Genomic DNA, 24,664 nt, shown 5'->3' on the forward strand with positions numbered 1-24,664 from the left:
TGTGGATGCTTTGGAGACGATACAGAAAAAGGTTTACCAGGATGTTTCCTGGTATAGGGAACTTTAGCAATGAAGAAAGGTTGGATGGGCTGGATTTGTTTTCACTGGAATGCAGGAGGTTGAGGGTTGACCTGATAGGAGTTTGTAAGATTGTGAATGGCATGGATAGAGCGGAAGGTATGAGGCTTTTTCCCAGACTGGAGGGGTCAATTATTAGAGGACATAGGTTCAAGGTGCGGAGGTGGAGTGGGTGGAGGAGGGAAGTTTAAAAGAGGTGTGCAAGGAAAGTTTTTCACACGAACAGTGGTGAGTGTGTGGAATACACTGCCAGAGGAGTTGGTGGAAGCAGACACAATAGCAGCATTCAAGAAGCACCTGGACGAATACATGAATAGGAAGGGAATAGAAAGACATGAATTCTGTAAGTGAAGACAGTTTTAGTATGAAGGGCAATATGTGTCAGTGCAGACTGAGAGGGTTGAAGGGCCTGTTCCTGTGCTTGTTGTTCATTGTTTTTAAATAGTATGAGTGCTATGCTCCAGTCCTTTAGAGTGGCAGAAATAAGTTGTGCATGCCTCAAAAGCATACCAGTGAACAGGGATCATTGCTACCCATGACCTTAGCCTTGAGTTTGAGGATTATGGTCCTCAAAAATTCTTTTCCTCAGTCAGTCAAAGGCTGTGTCAGCTTATTGGATATGATGAATATTTTAATTGTTAATGACTTCATTGAGAGAAGAAAGCTCCCAAGATCTGGTAAATAATCCAAAGTCATAGAGATGTACACACAGAAACAGATCCTTCGGTCCAACTTGTCCATGCAGACCAGATATCCCAACCTAATCTAGTCCCATTTGTCAGCATTTGGCCCATATCTCTCTCAACCCTTCCTATTCGTATATCCATCCAGATGCCTTGTAAATGTTGTAATTGTACCAGCCTCCACCACTTCCTCTGGCAGCTCATTCCAAACAAGCATCACCCTCTGTATGAAAACGTTGCCCATTAGGTCCATTTAAAACTTTTCCCCTCTCACCCAAAACCTATGCCCTCTAGTTCTGGACTCACCCACCTTGTCTATTTACCCTATCCTTACCCCTCATGATTTTATAAACCTCTATAAAGTCTCCCCTCAGTCTCTAATGCTCCAGGAAAAACAGCCCAAGCCTTTCCCTATAGCTCAAATTCTCCAACCTTGGCAACATTTTTGTAAATCTTTTCTGAACCATTTCAAGTTTCACAATTTCCTTTCGATAGGCGGGAGACCAGAATTGCTCACATTATTCCAAAAGTGGCCTAACCAATGTCCTTCACAGCTGCAACATGACCTTCCAACTCCTATACTCAGACCTCTGGCCAGTAAAGGAAAGCATTCCAAATGCCTTCTTCACTATCCTATCTAATTCTGAATCTCACTAATGATCTTTGTGGATGGGGAGTTTTTTGTAACTGTTTGGGAGAGAATCAGTTTTCTGGTTTGTTGAAAGTTCTATTTTGTAATCTTCAGAGTCAAAAATAGTTGGAGCTTCGTTTCTGAGTGGATGCCCACACAAGCTTAATGACTGAAGTCATTTTGGTCTGGATTGATGGCAGTTTAGGTGGAACTGTTTCCTGTCTTGTAAATTATCTGCACGACTACAAGTAATTTGCTGGAGATGAGTTGTGGTGATGCTTTGAGAAAGATAGAGAAGAGGGTTTGTGCGATGATACAACCCTGTTTGACAGCAGCTTTCATTGAGATAGCGACTAACGTGGCTGTAGGTGAGGATTATAGGTATATGGCACGGTGGAGTGAGCAGTCAAATTTGAGGAAGATAATCCGTGAAAGTGACAAAGGATTTTTCGGGTGAGGTTAAAAAAGAGCCATGTGCAGAGGTTAGTATTGATGTTTGTGGTGATTTTGGTGGGCACAAAACTACACTAGAATTTAACCAGACAGAACATTCACACATTGACATTTTGAAAGCTCGAAGTCCTCAGTCCTTTGCAGATAAGTTATTTATTTTAAATGAAATGTCATAATTTTCTTTGTGGTGTCCATACTTCCAACAGTCCATCATTTTAACAAAGTATGCTATTATACGCTTAAAACGTAATTTAGAATTGTATTGTGTTGATTGAGAGGGCACGCGGTCGAGGAAAAGAACATCTACATTTTGGAAGTTAAAGAGTCAGTGTAAAATAACTAAGTACAGATGTGAAAACTGATGGATATTTCTTAACTGCCGACGTGGCAATTCCCGGCATGAAGCCTGGGGGTGGTGTATCTATGCTTAACTGCTGTAGTGGAAAACCCTGATGTGATGGGCTACACCTAAATGCAAAAAACACTATTACAATTATTCTTTCCCTGAAATCACACACAAAGCAAAAGTATGATCAAACTTTCGTCATAATTAAAGTTCATGCGCCATTTTCCTTCTCTTATCGATCTGACAATCGTTTTCTTTTATAATACTGTTACAAATGTTTGTTTTAGTTTCTTAGTACGATGTCATGACTAAAACTAAACTAAAGGCGTGTTAAAAGCACAAAATATTGGTACCCTTGATTTAAAATACTCTATTTGACCAGTTTAATAAATTCATGTAGAGAATGTGGAATAAATCACAACCTTGATATGTAAAACCTTGCACTTCAATTGCTAATTGCTAAAACAGAAAATGTAAAGTTGGTAATATCATCTGGACCTGTCCAACTTCATCGACCATTCAGTGATCTGTGCATACGTACTTCAAGTCCCTCTGCACCTCGCTATTTTTTAGTACTAGAATAAAGCGAAAACAACAGAAGTGAAATTTCTTTTTAATGCATTGATTTCCGGCTATCTTTATTTACCACAATTTTTCTTTCAATTTTATTTACATAAACTGCACGGAGTAGAAAATTCAAAAACCTGTCCAGCACCCCCACCCCATTAAATGTTAAATGTGTTCTGTTCATTACCCCAATTAAGTTGATCTTGTTTTTATAAAGTTAAAAATCACACAACACCAGGTTATAGTCCAACAGGTTTAATTGGAATAACACTAGCTTTCAGAGCGACGCTCCTTCATCAGGTGATAGCGGAGGGCTCGATCGTAACATTGTTTTTATAAACTCTTGCAAACTTGATCATGAGTATATACACTACTTTTTTCAATGTAGGCGGTTCTGCGGGCTCGGGTTTCACATACGTTCAGCGAATTCTTTCTGGAACTTTCCTGTGGTTGGTTATAAAATGGGCGAGTGGTCTTTTGTCTGTTTGCATTGAATGCGTGGAGCGCGCTAGAAGTGGTGCTGGCTTTATCACTGTTCCGCTGTCTGACCTGAGTAAGCTGGAGAGTGAAGGTAAGAATTCCTCAGTCACTATGGCACAGCTGCCTGGCTTCATCTTTTAGAAAAACCTTACTAATCGCAAGAGCTAAGTGGAGGGGCGTGCTATGATGTGGCTCCACTTTATATATAACATTAGATAGGAGAGAAATTTTCCAAAAGTGACTGGGTAATTGTTCCTCTTAGAGGACAATAAACATGTTCGACTTAGTACAATCAATATGGCAATATTTTAAGTATTGATTAATATATGGCACGAAACGCTAAGGAGGACATTAAGATAGTTTTCTATCGACTATATAAAGTACAATTGCTGAAAAGTGCAGGAATTCATTAGAAAACGTGGAGAAACTGCCACGCATGCAGTTTATCTGTGGGAAGAGAAGCATTTTTACGTAGTAAGATTAGATACTGTACTCCAATTCTGCGGGAGGCGCTCCTACTGCCAGCGTGGATAGATTGCGAGAATTACAAGAGTAAAGCGTAGAAAAAGTAGAAATGACGATAGCCTTTGTTTACTATTTGCAATGTTTATAAACCGCAAATATAAAATACATGTAAAATGCGGCCCGTCTGTTGAAAACATCCAAAACATTCGTTTTCTGCAGATACTTTTTGAAGATGATTATTTAGGTAATCATTGCAAATACTGCAAGTATACAACGAACCCTTGATAAATTAGATTGACTTTTCAGAGATCTCCCCAGTTGGGGTTTACATTCGGCGCCTGTAAATTGAAGGGTCTCATTTAACGTCTTTCAGGGATGATTTTTCGCTCTGCTTTCTTCCAGAAATCTGTGCCGAAGGTCATTCAGCCTATCGTAGTTTTGGCAGCTAAAATGAGTTATCCAACCAACTCTCATTTTACAACTTGTCACCAGTCTTGTTAGTTACAGCACTTTAAGTGCATTATCCACGAACTTTCCATGTGAAGTGCGGGTTTCTGACTATATACCATCGTTTAGCAGTGAGCTCCAGATCTTTCACATCGTCTGGATTTGAAAAAAAAACATTTGTGTAATTCGGTTAGCAATTACTTTAAATCCATTGACCTCTGTGTGAAAAGAAATGTCATTACTACCCGCTTTATCAGAGCCTTACTAACACCTCAATTAAATAATCTCTCAGTTTCGTCTAGTTCAAACAAAAGTGTTCATTGTTTTCTCATGGCAAAGATTTTTCAGTTATGGAAACATCTTTGTAATTTTCCTTTATGAACTCTCCAGTACAATCACATCTTTCTGTAAAGTGGTAACTAGAACATTATGCACGACTGTACCTGTGACCTAATCGGTGTTTTACTGAGTTCTCAGCTAAGACAGCTGTTCTCTCTATAGTATTATCTTGACCACTTTGTACAATTGACCCATCATTTTCAGTGATCTGTGGACATGCATTCCTAAGTTCCTCTGCACCTCTACATTTTTCAGTGTTCTACCATTTATCGTGGTTTTTTTTTAGCCTTCTCCAAAGCCATTATCTCATGTTTCTCTGTCTGAAACTCTATTGGCCATTTTCCTTTTTGGTGGGTTAATTGATGTCTTCTTATAGTCTACAGCTTTATTTCTTACTTTTAGCCACCTACCTTTTTCCTTATTTCATCTGGAAACATCCTATCTCCTATCTGCAAATTTAAATCATTAAGATACATTACAAAAGTCAAGGAACCTTCACAACACATTAGATCACTGGAAATGGTCTTGGAATCACAAGAACACTTTCCCACAATCATTCTTTGCTTCTTTCTAACTTTAGATGCAACTTGACACATTTCCACAGAATTTTATTATTCTGACCATTACCTCATGTTGTGACTTTTTAAAAAGCCTTGCTAATGTCTATGTATTCTATACAAGATATGCTGTCCTCATTGATGCTCCTTATTAGCTTCTCAAAAAAATTCCTTCAACTATTCAGTAAACCTGCCTTTTACAAGGCTCTGATGGAGTGATCCATGCTCTCCTAAATGCTGATTAATATTATCCCTAATTTTTTCCTGCTTATTTGCCCACCACTGAGGTTAGGCTTATTGCAACTGGCTTTACTGCCATTATAAGTCTGTGTTTTATTTTTAAAAAAATGCCATGAGACTTTGGCGCTGTGAGTAGGCTAGCATTTATTGCCAATCTCTAATTGCCCTTGAGAAGAGGTGATGGTGATGAGCTACTTCCTTTCATATTTCTGTTGAAACACTAGGGGATGTACATGCAGAGATGTCAATTTTTAAAATAACTTTTCAATGCAGATCTGCATTTTGTCACTGAATTAGCTATTTGTTTTTGCAAGATGGTGTTTTACAACTGTAATAACAACAAAATCAGTTGATGGAAAAATAAACTATCAAGAAAGCAACTATTTTAATAGGCAGATTCTTGAAATCCAAAACTTTTTTTTTCCTCAGCATCTTATTAGAATGGGTGAGAATCAGTCTTGGAAATTCCAGATCCCTGTGCAAATCCATCATTGATAAAAATCATCAACTTTAGTGGAGCTCAAAACAATGAATTTGGGAATAAGTTTCTAACACTGAGATGGCTCTGTCAGATCTTGTTGCAGAAAATCTTCCCAACTTGTTAATATAGATTAGACAAAGTGTGTATTCGCAAATATTGATGATGCCTCTTTGGTTGGTGGCTGGAGTTAAGATTTAAAGAATCTTATATTATTAACAAATCTCCACTATTCTAGAAGTACCTGCAAGAAGAAAGAATTGTCAAGGACCTCTGCTGTTTCCTTCCTTGCTTTCCTACACAGCCTGGAATACATTTCATCTGGACCTAGCAACATATCCACTTCTGAAGATGCTAACCCCTAAATATTTTCTATTTATTCTCAGTATTTCTTGTTCCTCTTCTTTAATACAATGCTTAAGCAAGTTGTTCTGATTTTGGACTCTTGTTCTACTTCAGTCACTTTTAAGCAGTCTTTATATCTTGTGCTGTTTATCAGGATAATGCTTCTGGATCGTTAATGCCCCATAATCCCCTTGCATCATATGACTTGGTCAGTGTATTGGAGCTTTCATGTTTGCTTTTATAAATGGACCTTGCCTTGCCATCCGATTTTCATTATCATCGAAGCTTGGGTGAAAGTGATCCAGTTTCTTGAGATGACATAAATATGTTGTTCATGTCCGCAAGTATAATGCTTGATTATAAAATGCTGACCCTCCGTATATCCAATGCATCATCCTTAAACACTTCCACCAACTCCAACTAGACTCCACCACCAAGAATATCTTCCCCTCCCCACCCTTCTCTGCCTTTCACAAGGACCATTCCCTTTGACAGTCCTTGGTTTGCACCACTTTCCCCACCAACCCCCTGAACACCCAAGTACCTTCCCCGGCAACGGGAAAAGATGCAAAACCTGCCGTTTCACCACCCCGCTCACCTCCATCCAGGGCTGCAAACAGTTCTTCCAGGTGAGACGGAGGTTCACCTCCCTCTCTTCCAACCCAGTTTACTGCATCATGTGCTCCCAATGTGGTCTTCTCTACATCGGGGAGACCAAACTTAGGGAATGATTAGCTGAACATCTCAGTCGGGCCTGTGGGGCCGACCGGACCTCCCAGTCACCACCCAGTTTAATTCCCCTTTCCACTCCCTTTCTGACATGACCATCCTTGGTCTCCTCCATTGCCACAATGAACCAAACCGCAAATTGGAGAAAAAACATCTTCCAGCTGGGCAGCCTACATTCCGGAGGACTCAACATTGAGTTCTCCAATTTCAAATAACCTCCCCTCCCATCCCTGACTCCCTTTCCAGCTCCTACCCTTCCCTTCCACTCCTCCCTGCCACCAACCAGATTTATTCCCATTGACCAACCGGGTCACAGCCACTATCTGTCTCCACCTATCCCCACTTCACCACCCTGCTGCCACCACCCCCTTTATCTGCAACTCCCCCTACACACACCCTGAGTCCTGAAGAAGGGCTACTCCAAAAACCTCAACTTCTCCATCTTCTGATGCTGCCTGGCTTGCTATGTTCTTCTCGCCTCCTGCCTGTCTACCCTATATATTTTGAGCTTGCTTAGCAACCTGTTGGTGCTGTTGTACCAGAAGCATAAATGGAAGTTGCCAAAATCAAACTCTGATAATTCTGCAAGCTGCTTCATATGAGTTGTTCAATACATTGCCACAGGCCACATGTAAAAAACTCAGGAATCCCAGTGTGTTCCTCATTAGTGCATTGTCACTGATTTTGTGGGGTGTGATCTCTTAGCATATGCATGTGCACTTTGTCTTTCATTGAACAGTTGCACCAACAAAGTGTTTTTACAATCGTTGAGGGCTTTAATTCTTTGGCCAAAATATCCTGGAAAAATCTTGGTAACAAAGGATCAATATGTGTGGAGTACATTTACCTGGATTGTAGATGTGAGTAAGGTGTTTTTACAAAAACCATGCATGTAGTTAAGGTAGTTTGTAATTTCTGTTGAACAGCCTTAAAGTAGAACTATTAAGTTGAAGGCCTAATATTTCTTTAAAAAAAAACTGAATTGTTTGAATCTTGGTAGATCTTGAAATGAGTAAGGCAATTGTATGATTATGTATTATCAATGTAACCAGTTTCCATAATTTAGATTTACAAATGATTCGATTAGATGTGTTAAAAATTAATACATTCAGCAGGACATTAGATAGTTGTGTGATGACTGAGATCAAAATTAACTAGAATCCTGTTTGCATGAAACACATAGGCAGAGAATGAAAGTTTTTTTTGGGTCCATGCTGCTCCCCTTCCATGCAGTGTAATGCATTACTATGATAGACAATAACTGAATGAACTGTATAGCCTTCATTTGTATCTGTTATATCTTTCAGAATGAACTTGGCAAAGATGCACGTCCCTTTGAAAAGATTTCAAGTCTGCAAACTTTCGATTACCCTATGTACGGGTTTGACTGTTAAAGTTCTAAGCAGTGTCAGTTACATAAATGTTAGCCATCAGTTTATTTTGCTTGATGGTGATTTAATCCATGTCTTACTTTACTAATCTTGCAAGAAAAGGCTGGGTTTTCATTGGACTGGAGCTTGTCAATTTTCACCAAGTGGATCAGCTGTAAGCAGAAACATCAGAGGCAGTTAGTCCCAGTTCAACACACTTTATTTTCTCCCATTGCTTAATGAGTGTGAACGGGAAGTATAATTTTTTTGTGCCAATTGTGATTCAGGAGTAGTACTTTCTGTGATTTCAAGTCACATTGAGAAAACGTCTACCTGACACCCTAGCACAGTTCTGCAGAATATTGTGTTCCAGGTACACATGTAACTAAGGTCTCATCTTCTTTCTTCCTTAGCTGGATATGTAGGTTTTATAACATTGTTTTGAAATCACACCTCGAAATAGATGATCTAGTCACTCTCCCATTGCTGTTTGTAAGATCTTAATGTGTGCAGTTGGCTTTGCATTTCTTACACTGCAACTACAATTCAGAAGTACTTAATTGAAAGTGAAATATTTTGATATACCCTGAGGTTTGGAGGAATACTGCATATAAGAAAATTTTTATCCATCTTTTTCAGGAGAGCTGTGACTTTATAAAAGTTATGGTTAAGGTTGGGTTTGGTATTGTCTTATATAGAAGCCTGTTTCTTCTAGATTAATAAAATAAGAATTTTTGAGATTATGCAGATATATTCAGCCTTGAGAACAATTTTCTGAAACATTCTATCATTTCAGCAATTTTAAAGTTTGAACAGATGAGCTTTACTTAATTTTCAAAATTCATGCTGTAGTTTCCATGCTTTTCACTTTATCATAATTTACTAGTGGTATTTTCATATCTATATTTTTGGAGGACATAACTTTAAAAACTATTTTTAATTGCAAAAGGTGTTTTAAATTTATTTCACCTTGTCAATTATGTGGAAATCAGGGAAGAATGTTCACTGCATTCACTTGCACTGTCAACATCTAGATAAATGCAGGGACTAAATGGTAATGATCAGTCATTAATTATACAATGGTTTACAAACATTAAAATGAAGGGAAACAGTCAGTCAAATACATACGAGATCACAAAATTCAAGAGATTACTGGTTGATCCTATAACCTTATTTTTCTGCACTTTACATTTCTTATTGCTGATATAATTACTATAAGATCATAAGAAACAGACCAGAATTAGGCTACTTGGCCCATCGAATCTGCTCTGCCATTTGATCATGATTGATATGATTCTTAACCTCAATCACCTACCATCTCCCTGTAACCTCTGGTCCCCTGACTAATCAAGAACGTATCTATTTCTGTCTTAAACACACTCAATGGTTTGGCCTCCACAGCCTTCCGCTTTGATAAGTTCCACAGATTAAGCACCCTCTAGCTGACGAAAGTTTCCTCGTCTCACTTGTAACAGGTCATCCATTCATTCTGAGGTTTTGTCCTTTCACTAAGATACAAGCAGGCAATACTACAGATTCAGGTTTAACAATAAGAGATAAGTTTTTAGTCAAAAGAAACAAAAATTAGAATAAACCAACTATTTACACATATCAGATACCTAAAGATCTCTAAACTCAGTAAAAATACAATCCCATTAATTCCAACAATATCCCAATAAGGTATTCAAACACCACAGAGAATGCTTTTCTTGATCCTACATAAGGTTTGACTGAGCTGTTGCTTCAATTCCATGCCATGAGAATCTGGAAGCCTCTTCCTTGATTTGTCATAAAACTGAGCCTAGAATTATTCAGCTTGACATAACCATTTCAAAGCTTTAATCAAATACTCAAATAAAAACAAAATACTATGGATGCTAGAAATCTGAAATAAAACAGAAGTGCTGGAGAAACACAGTCAACCCAGTTGTGAAGACGTCATATTAGACTTGCAATGTTAACTCTGTTTCTCTCTCCATAGTTGCAACCAGATCTGCCAAGTTTCTCTACGACTTCATGTTTTTATTTTAACTAACATTTCTGCTCTGGATATTTTTAAACTAAACGCCTTGACTAAAGTAACCTGTTTTTATCAATTCTAAGCTATCTTCTCCCTTTCTCGGTAGCAATTGTATTACACATTTAGCTTCAGCTAAGTAGCCTGCAGAACTGTTCAACTGAATCAAAAAAACCCTTTTTGTTTCAAGCAATGGGTATTTCCCCCAAAAATCAATTGCTGGCTCTTCTTCTAAATGCCTAATGTATTATATGTTTACCTTGTTCATTTGCAAACTCTCCCAAAGTAAACAAATTCTCATTCTGCTCCAAAACTATCTTTCTCAGACATTTTTAAAAGGACATCACGATGGCTAATAAAATACTTACAAATTAATCATAAACTCCTTCAGGCACACAAAAATATCAAGCCAAAAGTTCAAAGTCAAAACTCCAATATCAGAAATAAACAATATTATAATATATACAAAACACACACTATAGATACGCTATTTCAAAAAAAAAATTGTTTGTTGATAGAGTTCCGGTTGGAATGCCATGCTTCTAGGAATTCTGTTTGGCTTGCACTAGGATGGATGTGTTGCCCCAGTCGAAGTGGTGTCCTTCCTTATCTATATGTAAGGATACTAGTGAGAGAGGGTCATATTGTTTTGTGGCTAGTTGATGTTCATAGATCCTTGTGGCTAGTCTTCTGCCTTTTTGTCCAAGGTAGTATTTGTTACACTTTTGCATGGTATTTTACCACCCCATTACCACCCCCTGAGAAAAAGAAAAGAAAATGACATCACCATTGGAAATGACATCACCAGTCAAAGAAAACCCAAACATATAAACAGAAAGCAGGAAACATCAGCAGTGCTTTGTCTGGAGGCTCACTGAATATATTACCTAGTATGGTGATGAAACATCTGAAAATGAACCTTTCAGCTCAGCGAGCAAACCTACATCCAGAACCTCAATCTGAGCTACAAATCTTCTCAAAACTCACTAGTATTGCACCTTGCTGAATGGGGTTTAACTAGATTTTAGCAATACACAAAATTCATAAGTAGGGTTAAGCAACCTCACTGGCCTTTAAATAGAATATTTTTACATTGGTTGAATGTCAGTTGTCTTTATTATGAAATAAAAGCACTGATTTTTAAAAAATTAGCTTCGATCTCTATTTATATATGTTTGTCCCAGTCATTTCTTTCACTATCAGTAAAATTTTAAAGTTAAAAGTGAAGGGTTCCTTTCATGTATGTGAGAATTCTTCAAAGTGTGGTTGCTTACCCTGCTTGATGTCTTCTACGTTGCTAGATGTCTGCAAGTCCATTTGACTTGGCACAGATGTTAGGAAAGAGAAAGTCAGTACTCGATGATTTGCCCGCTCTTTCATTAGCTTGCTTCGATGTTATCAGCAAGTCCCACTCACTAAAAATCCATCTCAATGTGAGGATGTTAAGTACTTGCTCATCAAGGTTATTAACAGTAACATCTAGCATTTAAAACACTTCGTAGTTTTAAAGATGGAAGATATTTGAAACAGCACATTGACTAGTACCTAAATGAGAATGAGTCAGTTTAATTATTGGAGTCGAGATCAAGGCTAAATGATCCCTCATGCCAGCATGAGTGCTAGATTCTCAACTGGAATCAGCTGCTGAAAAGCCATTTCTTTGTTTTTTTCATTTCCATTATATTTTTTCTTCTCATGTTTGTTGAAATTCCCAATTAGTATTCTGCAACAATGACAAATGGCTCATTACTCAAATAGTTAATGCTCCTTTGCTTCTATGTTGCCAACTCATGGAAGTCTCTTCTGATGTTTATCATTGTTAAACCCTTCAAAACCAACAGCATCTTCCAAATCTGTGATCTATACTACTTGGAAGGATAAGCCAGCAAATTATAGGAATATCACCATCTGTAAAATCCTGTCCAAGCCACAAATCATCTTGACGTAAAACTATATCACTGCTCCTTCACTTTTTTATTAGCTGATGGGATATGGAAAATGCCAGCTAGGTCGGCATATATTGTCCATCCTTAATTATCTTGGGATGGTGGTAGTGAGCTGTCTTCTTGAGCTGCTGCAGTCCCTGGCAGTGTAGGGAGATCCATGTAATCATGTGAGGAAGTGAACCCCAGGATTTTGACCCAGCAACAGTGGGGAAATAGCAAAATAATTCAAAATCATTACTATAGCTTTGAGACTAATTTACAAGTGGTTGTATCTTGGATCTGTGCTCCTTTCATTCTAGGTGGTTGTGGATTCGGAAGTTGGTTTTGGATAAACCTTGATGAGTTACTTTAGTGCATCTTGAAGATGATACATGCTGTTGCCACTGTGTTGGTGCTGAAGGATGTTGTGGGATCAAACTCTTGAAAATTCCCTTCCTAACAGCCCTATGGGTAGATCTAAGCTCAAGGACTTTCATTTATTTAAACATTCATGTGATGGATGTATCGCTGACTGGGCCAGCACTTGCTGTCTCTAGCTCCCCTTGAGAACATATAAACAAGGAAGAAGAGTAGGCTAACATGGCCTTTAAGCCTGTTCTGCCCCATCCAGATAATCTGATTTTATGCCCAACTCTGTTCCTACCTATCTCAGTAATCTGGAATTTATCTATGTCTTAAAAATATTGAAAGATTCTGTAACCACTTCCTTTTGAGGAAGGGAATTCAAAAGACACTCAGTCTTTTGAGGGGGAGAAAAGTTTCTTTGTTTCTGTTTAAAATGAGCACCCCCTTATTTTTAAACACACAAGGGGACATCCTTTCAATATTCACACTGTTAGGTACTCTTTGGATCTTGTGATTCAATTAAATTACCTCTGACTATTCTAACCTCCAGAAGATATTGGCCTAGTCTGTCCAGCCTTTACTTATAAGGCAAACTAATGTCCTTTGGGGAAGGAATCTGCCATCCCTACCCGGTCTGGCCTACATGTGACTCCAGATCCACAGTAATGTTGTTGACTCTGAACTACCTTCTGGACAAATTAGGGATGGCAGTAAATGCTGCCTAGCCAGTGGCACCCACAGCCCGTGAATGAATAAGGAAAACCACTCATTCTATTAGTCTATGGACTTCTCTGGACTGCTTCCAATGCATTAATATACTTCTTAAAGTATGGTGATAAGACTTCAAGTGTGGTCTCTCCAATGCCAGAAAGTGGGAGTAAACCTCTGCCATGCATGCGATGTAGGTTAAGAGAGTTACAGATATTTATTGAAGGAGTAGTGACTTATTTTCAAGAATGTGACTTGGAGAGATACTTGAATGTGGTGATGTTCCCATGTATTTGCTGATCATGTCCTTCTAAATGGAAGTGGTCAAGGGTTTGGAAGACGTTGTCTAAGGATCCTTGTTAAATTTACGCAGTGCCTCTTGTAGATGTTATATACTGTTGTTATTGTGCATTGGTGGTGGAGGGGGTGGATGTTTGTGGTTGTTGTACCAATCATTCACAGTGCTTTGTCCTGGATAGTGTTGGAACTGCACTCATCCAGGCAAATGGAGAGTTTTCCATCACACTTCTGACTCATAAGCCTTTCCACCATCGAAAGGCTTCGGGAATCAGGAGGAGAGTTACTCTCTGCAGGATTCTTAACCTCTGACCTGCTCTTGTAGCCAATATATTTATCTGGAAAGTCCAGTTAAGTTTCTTGTCACTGGTAACCCCCAGGATATTGAAGATGTGGTATTCAGTGATGGTAACACCATTGAATGTCAAGGAGTTTTGGTTAGATTCTCTACTGCTGGAGGTAGTCATTTCCTGGTGTTTGTGTAGCACAAATGTTACTCATCACTTTTTGACTCAAGCCTGGATATTGACCATTTGCTGCATTTGGAGACTGGTTCCTTCAGACTGCAGCAGTTCAAGGAGGCAATTCACGATCATCTTCTCAAGTGCAACGAGCTGAGCCACTTAATGCGAACAAATAAATAACAACCTCACACAATGCTGCTGGATGGACTTCCTTGGTTTTGACTCTGTTTTCTTGTTGCCGCACATTCCACACCATTGTTCCATACACAATTTCCCTTGAGATTTGAAAACCTTCATAATGATGTGCTAGTTTTCAGAAAATTGGTAATAGTCCTATGATATGCAGATAATAAAACATAGACCATGTAACAATCATAGAGTGAAAGACAATTTTGGTATTTGATTCATTTTAGATAAGTAGTGGAAGATGGATGAGCAAATAAAATAGCCCAAACTACTTATGTAGTCTGAAGCTGCTAGGAACTGACCAGTATTATTTTAATTTACTCAATTGAGCAAGTACTAAGGACAATAGTTCATTGTCAATAGTTCTCTTTTATACATATATATCAGGTGCCAATGATGTCATGGACCTAACTGTTATCTTTGTTAAAATAAGAGCAAAATATTGTGGAGACTGGAAACCTGAAATAACAACAGAAAATGCTGGAGGAATTTGGCAGCATTTGTGGAGAGAGAGAAACAGAGATAATCAAAAGTTTGAATAAAAAGACTCTTCGTAGAATAGAAATTTTAGAATCCCCACAGTGTGGAAACAGGCCATTCAGCCCAACAACTCCAAACTGACTCACCAAAGAACATCTCATCCAGACCCACGCTGTCACTGTAACCCTGCATTTCCCAATGCCAATCCACCAAACCTTACACACCCCTGGACACTATGGGCAATTTAGCATGGCCAGTCCACCTAACCTGCGCATCTTTGGACTGTGAGAGGAAACCTGAGCACCCAAAAAAAACCCCACACAGACATGGGGAGAATGTGAAAACTTCAAACAGACAGTCACCCGAGGCAGAAACTAAACCCAGGCTCCTGGCACTGAGCCAATACTGGTAACCACTGAGCCACCATGCTGAAATGGGATAGTGTGCTTTGTTTGCAAAGTGAGGACTTTGTGTTTTGATGTATGTTGTGCCATACTATGAGCTAAAGTGATGATCCTAATTCGACATCCAGCGTAATTCTTTGCAGTTCAGGATTATATAGTGGATGTTATGCAATTACAGAATTGCATCTAATGTTGGTTCCTATATTGTAAACTTTACAAGTGCAAATGTACAAAGAATTACACATTTTCTGTTTTTTCTTACAATCCAGATTGGGAAATGGCAGAGAGTTTCTAATCAGACCAACCCAGTAAAGTGGCTGATTCTTGCCTGAGGAGGCCCATAAAGGCAACATTTAATTAGCTGTATTTGATATTTCTCTGTGGGGGTCAGCTGGCACAGTCTCATCTGCAAACCTCTGCACCTTTCCCCAGTCACCACAACAGGATGTAGTTGCTATCACAATGTAACTGCTATTTGAGGGCCTCCTCTGGGATGCATGATTTTCTGTCATATCCAGGATAGGTTGGAAGTTGATGAAGGGATGAGGTCAATTCATACAATTTAGCTAGATTTCTTTCTGTTTGGACTGCTGTGAAATTAATCTTGATGGCATTTTGTCCTGCTGGAAATTTACAAGAAGTTGAAATCGGGCCTTCTGAGAAATTTCATTTTTCAATTTGTAAATACTCCTAATATTTAAGAATAGGCTTTATGTATTTCTAAACTGTGTACTTCAAAATAATTGTGTTCCATTCTCTATCCAACAGTTCTACTAACTTGTATTTACTGGACAAAACCATGGAGATAAAATTAGTGGTCCTCAGCCTGCTACTTGCTGTGGTAACAGCAGATCCTACAATGTTGAAAGGACATGGCTCCATTCTGGCAGACAGCACTATAAACCTGGCCCTTAATCTTTACAAGACAATAGCCAAAGATCGGAAGTTATCATCTCAGAACATCCTCTTTTCACCTGTGGTGGTGGCTTCCTCTTTGGGGGTGATGTCTCTGGGTGCCAAAGACAAAACAGCCAACCAGGTGAAGTCCCTTCTCAACATTAACATGCATGATGATGTCTTTCATCCGGGATTCTCAGAATTGTTTAATGAGGTCAGCAATGAAACAACCCGCAACACCACTTGGAAGATCGGCAGTCGCCTTTATGGACCAAGTTCAGTTAAATTCAGGGATGACTTTGTTCAGAAAAGCAAGACGCACTACAGACATGATCATTCCAAGATAAACTTCAGGGATAAGAGGAGTACAATCCAATCCATCAATGAATGGGCCTCTCAGACAACAGATGGAAAGCTAGGAGAAATCATAAAGGATATGTCTAATGTTGATGGTGCCTTATTTGTTAACGCCATGTACTTTAAACGTAAGTATTATATTTGGTATTAAAGATTTTGTATTAAATGGTGACAGTGTTTATATATAAATATTCAGTGACTGTGTACTTGACTACAAACTTACTTGTAATTAATTTTTTTTTCAGCACACTGGGACGAGAGGTTTCATGACACCTTGGTTGATAAAAGAGGTTTTATGGTGACTAGAACCCATACTATTTCTGTACCTATGATGCACCGTACAGGCAAGTGCTAGAAATTTGAAACATGTTTCTGAATCTCACAGCCTAGGACAGTCCTGGATTTGATCCATAAAGATTTCGTAACCTTGGTGACTTTATGGGTGTTTCATTTAGTACCACTGCTGTGAGTTAGAAACATTTCTCAGGGTCTTAGTGAGAGCAATTTCAACTAAAAATGTGCTTGTTTAGACAATAAAGGAGAAAAGGTGAAGCTTGACAGATATTCTTTAAAGTCTGATAGCTTTGGAATATTAGCTGAGAAAACTGACGTATGAATGATGGCTACCTGGGCAAGATATCAAAGTACACCAGACAGCTTTACCACCTCCAGTGACGTAACTGCTTGCAGTAAAGTGGAGAATACTTGCAAAATTAAAAAGATATGTGTATATTTGTGGAGAAGAAGTTTTGTATTTTCCATTAAATTTTTATATCAAGATACTCTAAAGTGCAACGAAATAGAGCATTAATCCAAATTATTCCAACTACTTTGTGTTAAAACCTGTCTTTTGTTTGGAATTGTAGATCTTATGTTATTTATCTACTGTGGTCTTTAATTACAATGATAATTTAGAGCTCTGCTTGTCATTTTTGATTCATGACTACCAATTAATTTTTCAGGTCTGTATAATTACTATGAAGATGAGGTGAATAAAATACAAATTCTTGAGATGCCTCTGGCTCACAAGTTTTCCAGCATGATTTTAATACTGTCTCGTCATGTGGAACCTCTGGAAAGAATAGAGAAGTTACTAACAAAGGAACAACTCAACAATTGGTTTAGCAAGATGCAGAAACGTGCTATTGGTGTCTCTCTTCCCAAAGTCAACGTTGAAGTCAGCCATGAGCTACAGGTAATATCTGTAAATTAATAGCTTTTGCATAACTAACTAAATTAATGAAAATTTGACTTTTGTAGATAATTTACGATTTTAAAAATATCATGTAAACTTAACATAAGAAATTAACATATTCAATTAAGGACAAATTTTACTCTCTAAATATCAACAATTCATCGCTAGGTGTATTTGTAAAATACTATGGGGCCTTGCTCACTGCTCAAAGATTATTCTGGAGAACAAGTTTCTTTTTTCCTTGAAACCCCCCCCCCCCCCCTTTTTTTAAATCTGTTTATGCCTTCTACACCCTCACTCACTTGCAGAAGGAGCTAATTGATGTCTTTATCACTAAGAATTATACATCTATTCAGCTACCTTTGCCACATGCTTCCTTCCCCTTGACAATTCTAAACTTTCAAGGTTCATTCTTTTATGTCTTATCTGAAAATTCTGTTCTATATTGCCTCATGACCTCTCCAAACTCAAGCTATTCAAGAAATTATTCCATAATCCTTCGTATAGTAAACTGGAGACCACAAGATGCTTCTTTCTGAACCTTAGACTAGCTAACATTTCAATTTTCCTTCTCAAAACTGACAAATAATTTCCCAAATCAAAAATAACTTGCTCTGTCTCGTCAAATCTTGTCTTTTCAAAGTTTGTGGACTGTTATCAAATCCATAAAATACCACCATTTCTGACAAATCCATGTTATATCTTCCAGTTGTACTTCACACTTTACTACAGATTAAAATGGCCCATATAAAAGTCATTAAGTGCATGCTGTTTCCTTGTTCTTCGTAACTTTAATGCTGCCTTTGATGTAGCAGCATCTTTGACCGACATGCCTCTTCTGTTGTCCAGCTCATTGCGACTGCTTTTACATGGTTCAACTCTTGTCTGTTCTGTCATAGACTGGGAATACAAAATATTTTTATTGCTTCCAGACTTTAATCACTGGAATTTCTAAAATATTTAGCAAAAAATATTCTGCCTTTTGGCAAAATTATCTGAAGAGAAATATGGTGACCTTTCTGAATCTCTTCATTATTTATGTGTTTTCAGATTACTTGTACAACATGCAGCCATGAATAAGTTGCAATTTCTTTCAATTAAAATTTTGAAACCCCAGAGTCACAGGCGCTGGCTCTAGCCACAAAGTATTTTTCTGGCAACTCAAAAACCTGTCATCTCCATTGCCCTCTTCCTTTTTATATCCTCCTTAAATCAACCTCGTTGGTCAAGAATTTAAACTGGCCAGAAATGGGAGTAAAATAAAATTAATAAACTATGGATAACATGATTAACAGAAAAGGATGATTTGAGGGATCCAATGGCCTAGCTTTTTCCTCATGTTCCAGTTATCCTACAAGGTAGTTTAGATTGACAATCAGGTCCACAGCATAAATTTGGTACTATGTTTATAATAAATTAGAATATCACTTTTTAAACACATTTTTAATAGAAAGCCTTGCAGCTATCAGATGTTGAGATCTATTTTGTTTATTTTAACTGGATAGTTAGTATACTTAATATTGGACGTATAGTTAGTATGTTTGCACTTGACACAATAATTGGAGTGTAGTGGACAGTGAAGAAGGTTACCTGAGAGTACAATGAGATCTTGATCAGATGGACCAATGGGCTGAGGGGTGGCAGATGGAGTTTAATTTAGATAAACTGTGAGGTGCTGCATTTTGGAAAAGCAAATCAGAGTAGAACTTAGACACTTTTTAGTAAGGTCATGGGGAGTGTTGCTGAACAAAGAGACCTTGGAATGCAGGTTCATAATTCCTTGAAAGTGAAATCACAGCTAGATAGGATAGTGAAGAAGACGTTTAGCGTGTTTGCTTTTATTGGTCAGAGCACTGAGTATAGGAGTTGGGAGGTTGTGTTGTGGCTGCATAGGACGTTGGTTAGGCAACCTTTGGAATATTGAGTGTAATTCTAGTCTCAAGGATGTTGTGAAACTTGAAAGGGTTCAGAAAAGATTAACAAGGATGTTGCCAGAGTTGGAGGGTTTGGACTATAGGGAAAGGATGAAAAGGCTCGGCTGTTTAACCTGGAGTGTTGGAGGCTGACAGGTGATCTTACAGAGGTTTATAAAATCATGAGGGGCATGAATATGGTAAATAGACAATGTCCTCTCCCTGGAGTGTGGGAGTCCAGACTAGAGGGCATTGGTTTTGGGTGGGAGGAGAAAGGTGTAAAAGGGACCTAATGGTAACTTTTTCACACAGTGGGTGTTACATGTATGGAATGAGTTGTCTGAGGAAGTGGTGGAAGCTGGTACAATTGTACCATTTAAAAGGATGGGTATATAAAAAGGAAGTGTTCAGAGGGATATGGGTCAAGTACTGGCAAATGGGACTAGATTAGTTTGGGATATCTGGTAGGCATGGATGAGTTGGACTGAAGGGTCTGTTTCCATGTTGTGCGTCTCTATGACTCTGTGGACTGAACTTTAGATTATTGATATGAAAAGTGAGTCTGCACATTCTAGCTTTTGTTCTTGAAGTCACTGACATAAATACATTTTTGTTATTATTAACTCAATGATATAGCTACCCCCATCTCTTCATTCAGCAACACTCCCAGGAGCCTACCATTAAGTGTATAAGTCCTGCTCTGATTTGCTTTTCCAAAATGCAGCAACTCGCATTTATCTGAATTCAACCCCATCTGTCACTCCTCAATCCATTGCCCCATCTAATCAAGATCCCATTGTACTCTGAGATAACCTCTGCTGTCCACTATACCTCCAATTTTGGTGTAATCTGCAAATGTACTAACTATACCTCCTATGTTCACATCTAAATCATTTATATAAATGATGAAAAGCAGTGGACCAGCACTGATTCTTGTGGCACACCACTGGTCACAGGCCTTCAGTCTGAAAAGCAACCCTCCACCATCACCCTCAGTCTTCTACATTTGAGCCAGTTCTGTATCCAAATGGCTAGTTCTCCCTGCATTCCATGAGATCTAACCTTTCTAACCAGTCTTCCATGAGGAACCTGGTCAAATGCCTTACTGAAGTCTATAGTAATCATGTCTACCACTCTACCCTCATCAATCCTCTTTGTTACCTCTTTAAAAAAACTCAGTCAAGTTTGTGAGACATGATTTTCCACACACAAAGCCCTGACAATCCCTAATCAGTCCTTGCCTTTCCAAATACATGTACATGCTGTCCCTCAAGATACCCTCCAACAACTGATGTGAGGCTCACCGGTCTATAGTTCCTTGGTTTTTCTTTATCACCTTTTTTTAACTAGTGGCATCATGTTAGTCAACCTCAGTCTTCCAGCACCTCATCTCTGACAATCGATAATACAAATATCTCAGCTTCCCACAGAGTTTGAGGGTACACCTGATAAGGTCCTGGGGATTTATCCACTTTTAGGCTTTTCAAGACATCCAGCACCTACTCTGTAATATGGACATTTTTGAAGATGTCACCATCTATTTAATGCTTCCTACGTTCAGTTTAATTACAGATATGTCGAGAACATAACCCGCTGGTTGACTGAATGCTTGCAGTGGAATAAAGTGAAGATTTTTAAAAAAGCATGTATGAATAAGATATTGTTCAGATAATGCTTTTACTTTATTTTCTAGTGACAAATTTATTTGTTTATTTGCAGCATAACTAGTTTTGCTTTGCTTATGGTTGTTTTTAATTTTTTGAAAATCTTCTTTCTTTGTTTCTTAGAAACATCTGCAAGAGCTTGGTCTGACTGAAGCTGTAGATAAGAACAAAGCTGATTTCTCTGGTATCACAGGGAAGAGGGATCTACACTTGTCCAACATGCTCCATGCTACTGCTATTGAATGGAATATTGAAGGAAATCCTTATGATACAGGCATACATTCCCATGAGGCAATGAAATCACCCAAGCTCTTCTATGCAGATCATCCCTACATCTTCCTAGTCCAAGACAAGAAAACCAACTCCATACTCCTTATTGGAAAGTTAGTTAAACCAAAAGGCAATGACCATGATGAGTTATAAACTTCAATTGAATAAGTACAGCAATATTCTGTATGTGTATTAATGACCTCACATTTAGATTACTTATGACATGGGGGTGGTGTAAGAATCATTCCTGTTATTGTGGTTCCACAATGTTGACCCTGTGGGGTAAAAAAGTGTTGATTGTGTTGAATTCTAATGCCTGTGATTATGGCAGTAGACAAACTGTCCCAACAAATGCATTTTGTTTTACAAAAAATAAGAATATTTAAAATCAAGACTACTAAATGCATCTTAGTGGCATCAGAGTTTAAGGAATTTACCAACTTATAATGATATATGATAAACCTATTTTCATAGGATCAATCATTGCACACATAATTCTATTACCTGTTCCTGTCATTTTGTTTTCATTTGAACAGCTTTGTAGATCCCTAAATATACTATTTGTAAGATCAAGAGAACCAAACATTATAATCTATATGATTCATATCTTCATTTCATGTAAATTAATTCATGAATATTTTAGTCATTCTCTTCTTCAACAACAGATACTACCTACGTGTGCATGAGTTTGTTTAGGAAGTGAGGTTGTTAATATCACCGTGGAAAGAATATTTTCCTTCTGTGGAACATAGTCTGTTTGTAAGTGAATACAATTCTTCAGCAGACAGTGTTACATCTATTTTTCCACATATTTTGGTAGGCTGGATCATTCAGAATAACCTTGTCTCATTTTTACCATTCTTAATAAAAGGAACAAAAAAGTTACTGGCCTGCCGTGTCTTTTCAAATTATAGAAATTGAATGCACCCTGTATATACCTTGGTTTAAGATAAGATAATTTAACATTCTAAGTAAAAGCTTTAAAGATATCAAGAAAGGGTGAAGTTTAATGGTCAGTGGCACTACTGTACACGGATGGAATGAGTTTTATTTCAGGAGCAGTGCATGCCCTAAGTGAACTTGTGGGAATTTTCAAAAGTATTGAATATATATAGAACTATAGAAACTTTATAGCATTGAAAGAGACAATTCAGCCCACTCTGTCCACATCAGTTGAAAAAGAGAAAAGAAAGACCTAGCTGCTTGTTTTAATTCCACCACCTGGTTCATTGCCTTACAGTTTATTACACATCAGGTGTAGATCTCATGATCTTTTAATTGAGTTAGGGTTTCTGCCTCAACGACCAAGCCAGACAATGAATTACAGATACAAAAACAAATTGCTGGGAAAAACTCAGCAGGTCTGGCAGCATTTGTGGAGAGGAATCAGAGTTAACATTTCCGGTTGAGCAAGGTTTCCTCAGAACGACAGATGCTCACTAACTTGTTCTTTGTGTCCATCAATTCCTTAACCATCACGTCAAATCTACACAATCTGGTAACTGACCTCTCATAGAGTCATAGAGATGTTCAGCACAGAAACAGATCCTTCAGTCCAACTCGTCCATGCAGACCAGATATTCCAACCCAATCTAGTCCCACCTGCCAGTACCCGTCCCATATCCCTCCAAACCCTTCCTATTCATGTACCTTTCAACCTCTCCCTATAGCTCAAACCTTCCAACCCTGGCAACATCCTTACAAATCTCCTCTGAACCCTTTCAAGCTTCACAACATCCTTCTGATAGGAAGGAGACCCAAATTGCATGCAACACTCCAAAAGTGGCCCAACCAATACATCTGCAACATGACCTCCCAACTCCTGTAGCCAATACTCTGACCAATTAGTGGAAATCAGTATTTCCTGCCAACTGTGTTTTGGCCCCTCATAATTTTGTACAATTTACTTGTCACCCCTCGGCCTATTTTGTTCTGAGGAAAACAACCATAGCTTATCCAATCTCTTAGCTGCAATTTTCAAATCCTGGCAACACTGTTGTAGATCTCCTCTGTCCTCTCTCTGGAGCAATTCTGCTCTTCCTGTGATGTGAAATTCTAGCTGTTGCTTAACCAGTATTTAATATAATCCCAACATTAGAGCCAGATTTTGTACTCTATACCCTTTTCAATAAAGCATTTCATTTTTTTAACCATATTAAGCACTTGCACTGTCACTGTCAGGGACCTGAAGACATTTCTACCAAGGTTGCTCATTTCCTCTAACCATCTCAATATTCTTTATTTGATTTGTATGCTTTATTTATCTTCACCAATTGCATAATCTCCCAAATTCTCCAGATTGAATTCCATTTGCCACTTTACTATCCACCCAACCAAACCATTGACATCATCCTACAGTCAACAGCCATCCTTTTCACCATGGCCAGTTTCTGCATCATCTGCAAATTTCCCAGTCATGTTTTCCATCTTTAAGTATATACCACAAATAGCAAGGATCTAACTTGTGGACTGCCACTGGAAACCACTTTCCATTTGTATAAGCGTTTTGCAATCATTACCCTTTGTTTCCTGTTGCTGACTCAATTTTGCATCCAATTCACCATATTCCTGTACCCCAAAGGATTTTATTTTTGTGACCAGTCTACCACATGTAACTAATATCTACAGCAATACTATCATCAATTCTCCTTGTTATTTTTTCAGAAATGTCAGCAGTCACAATTTTTCCCTATTAAAGCTTCACTATCCTGAAGTTGCTATCCATAGTAACTACACTGATGAGCCTGTAATTATTTTACTTAGCACTTGCACTCTTTTTAAGTAATAGTATAGCATTGCATCCTTCCAATCTTCAACACATCCGCACTGAGTGACGATCTTCCTTAAATCCTTCACTATTTCCTGAATTGCTTCCTTTAACAGCCTAGGATACAATCCATTTGGCTCTGGTAATTTATCCACTTTCATGGATATCTCTCCCTCTAGTATTTCCTCTCTCATACTCATTGTATTAAATATTTTACTCTCCTCAAACTAGAATGCCTGCATCATTGTCTCTGTCTTCAGCAAGGAGAGGAAATTACTCACTGAGAACCCTGCATAGATCTTCTGCATCAGTGATTACCACGTGCAACTTTGATAGACATACCCTTTCCTCAGTTTTTTTTATGCTTTTAAACAATAAAACATCTTTGGATTTTCATAGGTTTTACCTGCCAATGTTTTTTCACATCCTATCTTTGCTTCCTAATTTTTCTCTTTTAATTTCCCGCTAATGTTTTCATTACTCCCCAGATATTTCTTAATGAATTCAGAGGATGACGACTTCCTTGGCTGGATCAGTATGCACTGA

The 24,664-nt window shown here is 38.2% G+C and overlaps 1 protein-coding gene across 4 annotated transcripts; it reads left to right on the forward strand.

The window, feature by feature from the left end:
* The first annotated feature begins 1,686 nt into the window (after window positions 1-1,686).
* On the forward strand, window positions 1,687-22,236 carry LOC132820148 (serpin H1-like). Of its 4 annotated transcripts, none has more exons than XM_060832094.1 (6): window positions 1,687-1,874; window positions 8,146-8,213; window positions 15,824-16,437; window positions 16,555-16,653; window positions 17,272-17,504; window positions 21,205-22,236. In XM_060832094.1, exons 3-6 carry the CDS (start codon window positions 15,855-15,857, stop codon window positions 21,502-21,504), a joined length of 1,215 nt encoding a protein of 404 aa, XP_060688077.1. In that variant the 5' UTR covers window positions 1,687-1,874; window positions 8,146-8,213; window positions 15,824-15,854; the 3' UTR covers window positions 21,505-22,236. The 4 variants fall into 4 exon arrangements, with proteins under 4 accessions (XP_060688077.1, XP_060688079.1, XP_060688076.1 ...); XM_060832093.1 differs by lacking the exon at window positions 1,687-1,874 and adding an exon at window positions 3,204-3,329; XM_060832096.1 differs by lacking the exon at window positions 8,146-8,213.
* The last annotated feature ends 2,428 nt before the right edge of the window (window positions 22,237-24,664 follow it).

The sequence above is a fragment of the Hemiscyllium ocellatum genome, chromosome 11 (assembly GCF_020745735.1).
Source record: "Hemiscyllium ocellatum isolate sHemOce1 chromosome 11, sHemOce1.pat.X.cur, whole genome shotgun sequence".
Classification (NCBI taxonomy): domain Eukaryota; kingdom Metazoa; phylum Chordata; class Chondrichthyes; order Orectolobiformes; family Hemiscylliidae; genus Hemiscyllium; species Hemiscyllium ocellatum.

Excerpts from the sequence above, each read along its gene's own strand:
- LOC132820148 (XM_060832094.1), top strand. The coding sequence starts at position 15,855 with ATGGAGATAAAATTAGTGGTCCTCAGCCTGCTACTTGCTGTGGTAACA. Across the intron at positions 16,654-17,271 it reads ACCTATGATGCACCGTACAG|GTCTGTATAATTACTATGAA; the intron begins GCAAGTGCTAGA and ends TTAATTTTTCAG. Across the intron at positions 17,505-21,204 it reads AAGTCAGCCATGAGCTACAG|AAACATCTGCAAGAGCTTGG; the intron begins GTAATATCTGTA and ends TTTGTTTCTTAG.